Source organism: Ctenocephalides felis, unplaced genomic scaffold (assembly GCF_003426905.1).
Source record: "Ctenocephalides felis isolate EL2017-DRISC unplaced genomic scaffold, ASM342690v1 CF-g0.4_SCAFFOLD_00845, whole genome shotgun sequence".
Taxonomy (NCBI): domain Eukaryota; kingdom Metazoa; phylum Arthropoda; class Insecta; order Siphonaptera; family Pulicidae; genus Ctenocephalides; species Ctenocephalides felis.
This window is the reverse complement of record NW_020536999.1, coordinates 26,865,873-26,878,794: the sequence shown is the minus strand read 5'-3', so window position 1 is coordinate 26,878,794 and position 12,922 is coordinate 26,865,873. Positions and strand designations below refer to the sequence as shown.

The following is a 12,922-nucleotide window of genomic DNA, read 5'->3' as shown; positions in this document are numbered from 1 at the left end:
TTCCATACTGAAATACCCCTTAACAGAGCAACTTTCATTATGTATGTTCGGAATATATTTCGCCTAGAAAGATGGAAACACAAAAGTAGTGACTGACATGTGTGTGGCCGTCATTGCCTTAGACATCGAGTCTCGTTATTTTCAGAGAGGCCCACGTCGGTTTTATAAATACCTTTGCCGGTTGTGCACATATGCAGATTTCCCATATCATCTGCGGCAAGATATTTTTACACCGGAGCTATCTACCGAGCCGCAATTGAAAAACGCTAGTGCATTAGTTTTTGTGATGAAAAATTCATAAATAATTCTATGAATAGTGAAATTACACGATGGAATATAATTCTTCGAACTGTTCTGTGTCATTAATAACTTCACATAATTATATTGCACGGATGTTTTGACAATCGATGTTTTACTGAGAGTAGCAGATTTTGTTTATGAAATGGGTTACATGTTTTTTTATACTAATAACGAATGTAGTTCGCGATTAATTTAGTTTAGAGTAGAATATTTTAACTAAAATTGAATATGGAAGATTCAAAGAAAAACGACCCAGAGGTCATAGTTCCAAGAAGACGAAAGAAAGTACTACCACGGGACAAAACTCCGGATCCAAACCTACGAATTAATCGCTTGTCAAAATGTTCAGACTCGGAAAACGAATCAATTGAAAAAACTAACGATGACAGAAACACGAGCAATCACAAACGGAAAATACTCGAAAAGAAAAACAAAACCATTCTTCAAAGAAGAAGCATGTCAAATCCTAGAGTTATTGACAACCAACAACAGTCGGAATTATTTCAATTGCTCAAAGCTGCGAAAAGAAGTCTTTCAAGTCCTAGAGATATCGATAATGCTAAACTACCAAATTCTGATAAAAGATCTACTCCAAATTTAGTACACGAATCAAAAATTTTAAGTAAGTCTAGAAATAGTGAGAAAAGAAACGTGAATGCCAGTAAACAAGGTATAACAATTTCAAAAGAAATAACAAATAACAATACAGAAATATCGAAGCCCGGAGAAAAAACTATGGTTTATAATGATAATTACGAATCATCGACCGAATCTTGTTCAATTGGTGAAAGTGACGACATAACCCCTGCAATAATGGAACCAGTTATTAAAAAAATTGAACCGGAAAAAACTAAAGCCGAAATTAGAACAACTAACGCGGTTAAAACATCGCCAGGAAAACAAGTTAAACCTACAAAGAAAGATTCTGAAAAATCCAGCTACATACTTTTAATACGAGATAGTAGAATATTATGGAAACATTTCAAACTGACTCATAGCTCCGAATGCAGGCGAATACGATGTTTAACAAACAAATGTATATCGGACATGATAGCTATGTTGATATTTTGTGGTTGCGGTGGCATGATATTCAAATTCACAGAAGGTGCATTTGAAAACTTTTACAAATGTGGTGTGAAAAGGGTAAAACGAGATTTTATCGATCAGTTGTGGCAAACTAGTATGCACATGAGGTAAATATACTATTTAATTAAGCTTATTGTCGATATAAATGGAAAAAATTAATATGATTAAGGGAGGAAGATTGGAAATCGCAAGCGAGGCATAAGCTCCGAGCTTTCGAGGAAGAACTGCACACTGCTCACGAAGCCGGAATGAAAACGTACAGTGGTCAGAGAGGATGGAGCTTTCTCAACGGGGTCGTATACTGCCTGACCGTCGTTACTACGATAGGTTCTCAAAACAACATAATTCACTTCGCTTTTATTAGTTATAAGTTAAGAATACTTAAAAACAAAGAGACAGAGCAAATTAAAAATATTGTTTCACTTATAGCGATATAGTTATTAACTTCCCGTAGGGTAAGTTATAGTAATCGCAAAAAAATCGAAAATAATTTTTTTTATATATCTTTACGTTTCAGAGGATTCTGAACATTTTGGCATACCTTAGAAAAATGGATGTATATGTGTGTGTGTGTGTGTGCAGATGCAAATTTTTGTCGACGATTTACACGGATCAAGCAATTTGAACAATTCAAAAAACATTCGGATCCTACTGATAAGGAGTCGTGCTGATTAGTTTTTGGCAAAGCCAATTCTAGAAGTTTCGGAGATATGGAGCAAAAAGTGCCAGAAATGATATTTCAGATTTTGAGATAAGGGAGCGTCCTGTTTGAATAATTCAAAAAACATTTTACTTGTATTGACGAAATAAACAACTGGTAAAATTTTTGTAAAAGCAGGTCTAGCCTCTTCGGAGGCTCAATGAAAAAAGTAAAAAATAATGCCATTTGGCGGTCAAAAATAAACATTACGGCGGTACGTCGTATTATCAGATATTTTTTAATGATTACAATAATAAGTACAACTTTTTTGTACATTTATATGGATTCCGTACCAATTTTTACACGTTAGACGACTACGTGGCCCTTATGCGCTTTGATATTTCGACTCCAAATCAGCTATGCAGCGTGATAGTTTAAAAAAATGTTCAAAATTTTCAAAAAAAATCTAATTTTTCAAAAATTTCGAAATTTCTCAAAAATCGAGTTTTGAATCCAAAAATTATTGCAATATCTAGTTTTATTAACAAATATTAACTAAACAAAGATAATAGGCAAATTAAATAAATAATAAATTCAATACACATTATAAATTTAATGTACGATATATCTACCCTATCCTCTCGGAAACTGCTGCTAATTTCTTAAGATGACTAATGATCTTTGGTACAATTTTCCTAAACGCATGTTTAACTTCGCTAATGGCAATGAAAGATTTTCGATACAGAACTAGTTAGGATAATGTACAATTTATAAATATTTCTAGTTCATATCATGATTTTAAATTATGTACATAATGTATATATATATATATATATATATATATATATACAGTAGCGGCGCGAGGCGTCGGCGGTGTCGGCGGCCGCCGACGGCCTCGCGCCTGGGGGGGCCTCGCAAGAGGCCCCGGAAAAATTTTAATTATTTAAAATTTAGTTAATTTTCATACGGATGTGCGAGTAAAAAAAGGTGATTAGTGGTTTACAGGCACTATCATTTTACTCTTTTATCTTTTATGGACATTATCTAATATCGTCTGTCAACACTATAGATTATTAAATCTAAACAACTTTGCGCAAGCTAATTCTCTGGTTGTTTATATTCGTGTATTTTTTATGTGAGCACTATGTAAATCATCGAAACAGTAATTAAATATTCGAGGAATAAAAGTAATCAATGTTCAATAAAAATTTATCAGTGAGAAATAACAATGAGATAATAGCAAAAACTGTTAATTTGAAACTAATCATTGTTACACACCGTCAACACAAGCAACATATTTTTTTAAACATTCTATTGGGATGATCAGTTCTTTCAAATAAAATTCATAACCTTTTAAACTTTTTTTGTATCTCCAAAACCGCTAAACCTGCCTTTGACAATTTATCAACACAAATCGAATGTTTTTTAAATCCTTTAAATCGGTTGATCGGTTCTGATGTCGTCGACAGAAAATTAAAGCGTCTTAAAAAAACGACATTTTGACATTTTTGAACCAATTTTAAAAATTCAAAAACTAATCGAAAGTTTTCAGTTGGCGATCGTCCTGAATTGTTTTTCGTCAAGATCGACCGCACAGTTTCTTCGTAATTTATTGTAAAAATCTTTTTTCAAAAACTTGTTAGTATCATCTAACATAAATTTTATGGAACTACGATAAATGATTAATTATAAAAACTCATTAACTTTTAGAATAATGGGACGAGCTTTTAGACCATGTGTACCTACTATGTGATGTGCAGATTTGTGCACTCAAATTAGTATGAACATAGATTTTTTAAATCTAATTAATCACTTGCAGATTGCAAAATTTTGTCTAATTAGTTATTAAGTCGGTGATTTCCAACCATTTTTTATTCATAATGATCGAGAAAACATAAAATTTACTAATCAAATAGTTGGGCAAAGGGAAACTTTTTTGCGATAAATATTTAATTTTAGTGCTTTTTTAATAGCTGGAGAACTAACCATTTTTGCCGAAAAGTTTGTTTATTTTAACTTGTGTAATTTTTGTCTATTTCAATTGGTGTATTTATCTGATTAAAAATAAATCTCATATACAGTTATAGTAATCGCAAAAAAATCTAAAACAAAAAATTCCATATATCTTCAAAGATTTCTGAACATTTTGGCAAATTTTCGTCGACGATTTCGCGAACATGGATCAACCAATTTGAAAAATTCAGAAAACATTTGTCATGTATTGAAGGTAAGAAGACGTGCTGATTAGTTTTTTGCAAAGGCAGGATAGCCGTTTCGAATATACGGGGCAAAAAGTGCCAAACTGATTACATTTTTAGGAAGGCAGGTCTAGCGGTTTTGGAAATCCAGTAAAAAAGCACAACAAAAGCCATTTGGCATATGCACATCAAATTATCAGATATTTTATAAAGATTTTAATTAATGTTAGACTGCAACGCGGCGTTTACGCGCTTCGATATTTCGTCTCTAAGCAGCTAACGCAACGTGATTGCTTTGAAAAAAAGTTCGAAATTTTCAACAAAATATTTCAAATTAAAAAAAGTCAATTTCTTTCACTTTTCAAATTTTTTAAAAGCTTTTCAAAAATTTAAATTACGGCACGAAAAGTTTCAGCAATTTGCCTTTAGACACGATGCCATGTACCACTAGTCAACTTGCAACTGGCAAAAAAGGAGGGCCTCGCAAACGAATTTCGCCGACGCCCACAAATGGTCTAGCGCCGCCACTGTATATATATAAATATATATATATATATATATATGTATATATACAATTAAAATTTAACCATTTAAACCACAATACTCGTGAATTATAAAAATATCGTCAAAAATTAAATTCATTTCATAAATCAATTTTAGTTCAATGGAATTTTGAATCATTTTCTGTCTTTTCTACTGATATGAAGAATCCTATGTTAATTTCATTCAAACTGAATATTCTGATTGCAGGGTACGGCCATATTTCACCTGTGACCACAACCGGCAGGGCCATAACTATTGCGTACGCTATAATTGGCATACCCATGTTTCTCATTTTGCTAGCCGATTTTGGCAAATTGTTCACGAGATGCATTAAGTTTGTGTGGGCCTTCGTACGAAGATTGTATTACACGGGGTCGTGTAAAAAAGTTCGACGAACAGCACCTGTTCAGGTCAGACAGAAATTTATTGTCATTATATAAAATCATATTGTAACTTATAAAAACAAATTATTCTAAATCTTTATCCATTTCTTTCAGGAGGTTATGAAGGGTTTCAACATGATCAACGACCTAGCACATTTCAGGCGTCCGAGTCAACCGAGCGGGCCCAATATGACAATGACCGATCCAGAATTGACGCCTTCTGGTGGCATGCGCCTATCGCAATCCGCCCCCAGTGGAATGCCACAGACCCTTTACCTTACAACCCCCTCGGCAGGAGCAGAAACGCCACAAACACCAGCGCCGTCCGCATTCGAAATAGACGATGAATTTAATTTGCCAATATCAGTCGCCATTTCTATACTATTAGTTTATATTTTCATAGGGGCTACTATTTATTACATATGGGAAGACTGGGGATTTTTCGAATCGTTCTATTTCGTATTCATATCGATGTCTACCATCGGTTTTGGTGATTTTGTACCACAGCATCCCATTTATATGATGGCAAGTATAGTATACTTGGTGTTTGGATTGGCTTTAACATCTATGTGTATTAATGTTGTCCAAGTAAAACTAAGCGACAGCTTCAGACAGGCCAGTGCAAAAATAGGTGCAACCATTGGTTTGAAAATGGCAGAAGAAGAAGCCAGTGCACAAGGCACCCCACCAGAGGTGGAAATTGCAGAAGTTCATGGCAGCACTTCCAAAACGAGGAATAAAACTTAATAATATTTTTTAGTTTGTTATTTTATTTAAAAATGATGAATCTCTTGTTTAATTTAATGTTTCTAGTTTATTGGTAAAACTACTCTTCCTTGCCAGTACACCAAACGTTAGCGACAATTTTTATTGTGTCGTCTATGAAAATTGAAAGATTTGAGGTCTTTTTCACTACCCTTAAAGTTAACGCAGGATATGCATTAATTGAATATTATTTTGAGAACATCATCAATTATCAGGACAAACACCTTTGAACCTTTATCATTAATTAATAATTGCTTTATACAAATACATAGTTTATCGTGATAAAAGAAAAATATGAAGGACAATATTATAAGAAAGAATCTGAAACCTTACAGCTTAGTAAACATTTACTTATTTTAAAGTGCCTCGATGTTCCCTGATACAGATTGATCACAGTAAAAGAAAACTCTATATATATATTAAAGTAAATTTAGGTATACAATTATCACTAGCTTTGATAATATTTTTACATTTTATTACAAAAAAATGAGGTTGTGCTTACATTGTGTAAAAACTAATTTAATACCAAATGTACCTTTTTAATAAATCAAAATATACTCAATCATATTCATTTTGAAAATTATTTGACCAGATGTTTTTAAATTAGAATAAAGATTTATTTATTTTAATAGAGGAATAGAAATGTTATCTTTATATGTGTGACTGATTTTGAATTTTAGTATTTAGGATTGATATCTTCTAAATAATTTGTAACATAGAGCTTATTGCATATAAAAAATATATTGTTCATTACAAGTTATATTGGATTTATCATTTTTATTGTTAAAAAAGCAGGTGCAGAATAACAAATTTTAGCTTTTTTGGATACAAAAATTGTTGCTCCCACAATGCTCCTCATACAGAACTCGAATAAAATTAATTTTATTATATATCGATACAAAAACCGGCAAATATATTTTGTATTATATCACTGAATCATAATCTTTCCAAGTGATAAATAATCCATGCAATTCAAACATAATTTTTTAAAACACGACCATAAAATGAAAATCACATTTCAGCTAAAAGAGATTAGATTAAGCATATAATAGTTCAGCTTGATGTATTTTCTACTTCACATTCCTCAATTATAAGCGTTTTAATAACTGAAAATGTTCGAAAAAATTCATTTGGTCGCCTCATTTATTATTTTCTTCATAGATATATCACTGTGCAACCCAGGTAAGTAAAGTAATAAAATATATATTTTATTTTAAATCATTCAAAACAAACAAAAATTCAATTTGGTGCCATTTTAATTTTCTGAAGTTGCAAAATCAGGCGATGGGAAGCAAGGAAAAATTATAGGCGGCACCTACTCCTTGATTGAACAATTTCCGTACCAGGTGTCGATTATGTTATATGGGCAAGATTTTTGTGGAGGTTCTATTATTGACACGATATGGATCCTGACGGCGGCACATTGCATGGAGTATATATAAATTATATGATAAGAATAATTATTTTATATTTATTTTTATTTAAAAAAAAACGAGCAAGATATCAGAATCTTATAACTTTATTTTAAAATTTTATATTATATAAATATTTTTCTTTTTTTTATTGTTTGAACAGCAATCAGAACTCCTATATGTTCTATAAGCTGTTGGTTAACGACTTAAGACTACTTATTTAATGACATGCAATCCATCGATTAACCATTCTCTTATGTGTGGGATATTTTTGATATTAGCTCTTACGTCTAATAGTTAACATATAATTGGATGTTGCAGCTATGTCCACGAAGGACGATTTCCACTTGGAATTATATTGTGATCTACAACCCCAAGTGGAAATTCGACATCAAAGCTGCCTGATGTCGGGATTATAAATATATAAATTATTCAATTATCATTGCAGAGATCAGGTGCCAAAAAAATTGAAGGTGCGTGCTGGGAGCTCGTATAGTTCCAAAGGTGGAATGGTTCACAAAGTGTCACAATTCTACACGCACCCTTCATATGATACATATACCATTGACTACGATTATGCAATTTTAAAACTTTCGACACCTCTCATATACACAACAAAGATAAAGCCGATTATATTAGCCCAGGCACGAGACATATTAACGCCTGGGACATTACTGACTGTGTCTGGATGGGGTTCAACGGAGGTAATATAGATAAATGAAATACATGCGTAAAAATTCGCGAAAAGAAAGTTTATGGTTTTGTTGTTAATTTTATATTTTCTTGATATTCTGAATCGTTTGACACCAAAATTAGGGAAAATGTGTGTGTGTTTCTATGTGAATGCATGAGTGTTTGTAATATTTTTGGATATATATACGAGGTCTGTTCAAAAAGTACCCGGAATTTTCGTTTTTTCAAAAAAATATTTATTTATTCGTCTACATTAATGTGGTCCCCTTCAAAGTAGTCCCCCCCAGATATAATACACTTATGCCAGCGTTTTTTCCAATTTTCGAAGCACCCTTGATATTCACTTTTTGATATGTCCTTGAGCACTCTCAGCGATTTTCTTCAATCGAGGAAAACCGCCGTCCTTTCATGGGTCTCTTCAACTTTGGGAATAGGAAAAAGTCACACGGAGCCATATCTGGTGAATTTTTGCACTTTGCAACACTTTATTTCATTTTTTACGCAAAATTTAATACAAATTCTTTGACTTTTCAATTCTTCCATTGTAAAAATCGCCGAGCTCAGAAAAACACGTCGAACCTTAGCGACTACCACAGACAAAGTAAACAGTGAATATAGCTGAAAGTTTCATCATACTTTAGGGGCATGTATACCAACACAATAAAAAAAAAATTTTGACAATCAGACACTCCAGACCCGCGAAATTTAATTATTAGTAATTCCGGGTACTTTTTGAACACACCTCGTATATATATCCAAAAATATTACATATATATTATTAAATTATCCTGTACATTTATAAAAAAGACAATTGATTAAAAGTTCCAGTAAAATGCTCTAATAAACATGGAGTTATTTTCTTACTCATTTATTGGTTTTAAATTAACATGAACTATTTTGCAATCCTGCTTAATTGCGCGGACAATTATTGGAACTTGCTAAAGCACTTTAGTGCGGCCTTTCAAAGTCAATTTTAAAAATTTTCAATTCGTAGTTCAACAGATTGCCATAACTCCAATAACCTGGGCCTGGGGCATTGTATCATTATTTTTGACTGTGGTCTTACAAATGCTTTTATGGTTATGGTTCCAAAGTTTAAATAAACAAAAATAATGAAAATTAACTACAATAACTGAAAAATGATTAGTCTAGCCAAAGCTCTAGGTTAAACTTAAAAGCTTATAACTTTTAAATTGTAATGATAATTACAATCGCTTCCCAACAAATTTCAGACAGAGGAGGTGGAGGATACACTGAAATCAGTGCAAGTGCCCTTCATATCTTGGGAGGATTGTTTAGACCTCTATGGTAACCAAATCACACCAAGAATGTTTTGTGCTGGTTACGTATGGCAAGGCGGCAAAGACGCTTGTGAAGGAGATTCAGGTACATTTCAGAATTAATTCTCTGTTAGACATGTATTTTATTTCATTTGTGAAACATTCCAAAGTTCGTAATTATCTATAGGCTGAATTTTGGAACCTCTAATATAATATTTTATTAATTCGTCAGGAGGCCCTCTTGTGGCTAATGGTATTCAATACGGAATAGTTTCTTGGGGGGCAGGTTGTGGCGATGCCGGCAGTCCAGGCGTATACTCCAGCGTGCCAAGCCAAAGGCTTTGGATCAAAAGCATTACGGGAGTTTAAATGACATCAACAGCACATTGCTCGTTGGAATTGATTCATTTGAAAATAAAAATAGTAAGCAACTATTAACAACTTAATAAATAGAATCTGATAATATTTTAGTTGTTTCTCATGAGAAAAGAAATCATACAAAACTTGTTTTAATTAGAAAATTGAAAATTGATACTGTTGTCACAGCATATACAATCAATAAATGAATAGTGAAACAAATAAAAATATTGCAGAATATCTATCTCTTTATTTTTGCTAGTTGGCTGTTTTGCACCTGCCAGAAAGATACGTTTTCAATTTACGCGAGAAAATAAAACACATGAAAGCTATGATGGACTAGTTGGTATTGGTATTTTGCCTTGAGGCAAGTTACATGAACTTCGCGATTTCTGTAAATAATCGACTTAATCCATGATAGATAAATTAATTTATGAGTAGTTAAAAGTATTCGAAGTGGATTTATTACACATAATTGAAAATCGAACAGGTCAACCCGGTCGGACTATTTTCAAAAATCAATAATTTTTATAATTGATCCAGTTTCCGTAGGACTTTAATGGTTTAGTATGTTCATTAAGACCAAGTACTATATCGTTATACCAAGTAAATCGTCTACTTTTAATTTTAACAAATGTCCACAAAATTACTCATTTTCTCAAACTTTTCGTTATTTTCAGAGAGGTCGACGTCGGTTTTATAAATACCTTTGCCGGTCGTGCACATATGCAGATTTACCATATTATCTGCGGCGAGATATTTTTACACCGGAGCTATCTACCGCGCCGGAATTGAAAAACGCTAGTGCATTGGTTTTCGTGATGAAAAATTCATAAATTCAGAAATAATTTGCTTTTATTAGTTATAAGTTAAGAATACTTAAAAACAAAGAAACAGAGCAAATGAAATATATTGTTTTACTTACAGCGATATAGTTATTAACCCTTTTAATTAAATACTGCTCATTTGGCCGAGATATCATTGGAATTAAGTGAAAGTGAACGGTGTGTACTATGTTATTAATAACAAATGTTATTTAATAATTATTTTTAAGTGAAAATAATTTTTTGTTATTGTTGTTTAAGAGGCCACTTTGACATATTTTCAATGATATCTCGTTCTAATTATAAGCTACTGATTTGAAATTTGGTATATCGAATTTTCTCAAAAATACCTATAAAATGACATCAAAATCTTTCAAATACCAGGGTGGAGCCACTTCTCTATTAAAACACGCCCATACACATTATGAATTTAATAAACGATATATTTTTCCTATCGCAAATAGCTACAAATTTCTTCAGAAGGATCATTGGTACATTTTTCAAAAACACATGTGTAACTTCGTTGATGACAATAAAAGATTTTCGATATCGAATAGTTTGGATAATTACAATTTCACATTTTTCTAGTTCATATCAATATATGTATATACTCATATCAATATATGTATATATTCATATCAATATATGTATATATATATAATATTCAAAATATAACTATTTTTTATACAATATGTATGTATTTAAATTATATAAATATCGTCGAAAATTAATTTCATTTTATAAATCAATTTTAGTTCAATGGAATATTGTATCATTTTCTGTCTTTTCTACTTAAATGAAGAATCCTATGTCAATTTCATTCAAACTGAATATTCTGATTGCAGGGTACGGCCATATTTCACCTGTGACTACAACCGGCAGAGCCATAACTATTGCGTACGCTATAATTGGCATACCCATGTTTCTCATTCTGCTAGCCGATTTTGGTAAATTGTTCACGAGATGCATCAAGTTTGTGTGGGCCTTTGTACGAAGATTGTATTACACGGGGTCGTGTAGAAAAGTTCGACGAACTGCGCCTGTTCAGGTCAGACGGAAATTTATTGTCTTTATATAAAATCATTTTATAACTTATGGAAAGAAATTATTCTAAATCTTTATCCATTTCTTTCAGGAGGTTATGAAGGGTTTCAACATGATCAACGACTTAGCACATTTCAGGCGTCCGAGTCAACCGAGCGGGCCCAATATGACAATGACCGATCCAGAATTGACGCCTTCTGGTGGCATGCGCCTATCGCAATCCGCCCCCAGTGGAATGCCACAGACCCTTTACCTTACAACCCCCTCGGCAGGAGCAGAAACGCCACAAACACCAGCGCCGTCCGCATTCGAAATAGACGATGAATTTAATTTGCCAATATCAGTCGCCATTTCTATACTATTAGTTTATATTTTCATAGGGGCTACTATTTATTACATATGGGAAGACTGGGGATTTTTCGAATCGTTCTATTTCGTATTCATATCGATGTCTACCATCGGTTTTGGTGATTTTGTACCACAGCATCCCATTTATATGATGGCAAGTATAGTATACTTGGTGTTTGGATTGGCTTTAACATCTATGTGTATTAATGTTGTCCAAGTAAAACTAAGCGACAGCTTCAGACAGGCCAGTGCAAAAATAGGTGCAACCATTGGTTTGAAAATGGCAGAAGAAGAAGCCAGTGCACAAGGCACCCCACCAGAGGTGGAAATCGCAGAAGTTCATGGCAGCACTTCCAAAACGAGGAATAAAACTTAATAATATTTTTAAGTTTGTTATTTTATTTACAAACGATGATGTAAATGTTTAACACATCATGTTGAGTTTGCATAGGTGTGATGTATTTTTAATTTATTGGTAAAACTACTCTTCCTTGCCAGTACACCAAACGTTAGCGAAAATTGAAAGATGTCTTTTTCACTACTCTTAAAGTTATAGCAGGATTTGCATATTATTTTGAGAACATAATCAATTATCAGGACAAACACCTTTAAACCTTTATCATTAATTAATAATTGCTTTGTACAAATACATAGTTCATCGTGATAAAAGAAAAATATAAAGGACAATATTATAAGAAAGAATCTGAAACCTTACAGCTTAGTAAACATTTACTTCTTTTAAAGCGCCTCGATGTTCCCTGATACTGATTGATCACATTAAAAGAAAACTCTATATATATTAAAGTAAATTTAGGTATACAATTATCACTAGCTTTGATAATATTTTTACATTTTATTACAAAAAAAATGAGGTTGTGCTTACATTGTGTAAAAACTAATTTAATACCAAATGTACCTTTTTAATAAATCAAAATATACTCAATCATTTTGAAAATTATTAGACCAGATGTTTTTAAATTAGAATAAAGATTTATTTATTTTAATAGAGAAATAGAAATATTGATATTTTATGTTATCTTTATATGTGT

The 12,922-nt window shown here is 32.3% G+C and overlaps 1 protein-coding gene across 1 annotated transcript; it reads left to right on the top strand.

Moving 5' to 3' along the window:
- Positions 1–238: 238 nt before the first annotated feature.
- On the top strand, positions 239–12,249 carry LOC113381238. Its single transcript, XM_026620204.1, has 8 exons — positions 239–1,493; positions 1,556–1,713; positions 4,975–5,177; positions 5,265–5,887; positions 7,776–8,031; positions 9,253–9,406; positions 11,327–11,529; positions 11,617–12,249. Exons 1-8 carry the CDS (start codon positions 529–531, stop codon positions 12,247–12,249), a joined length of 3,195 nt encoding a protein of 1,064 aa, XP_026475989.1. The 5' UTR covers positions 239–528.
- The last annotated feature ends 673 nt before the right edge of the window (positions 12,250–12,922 follow it).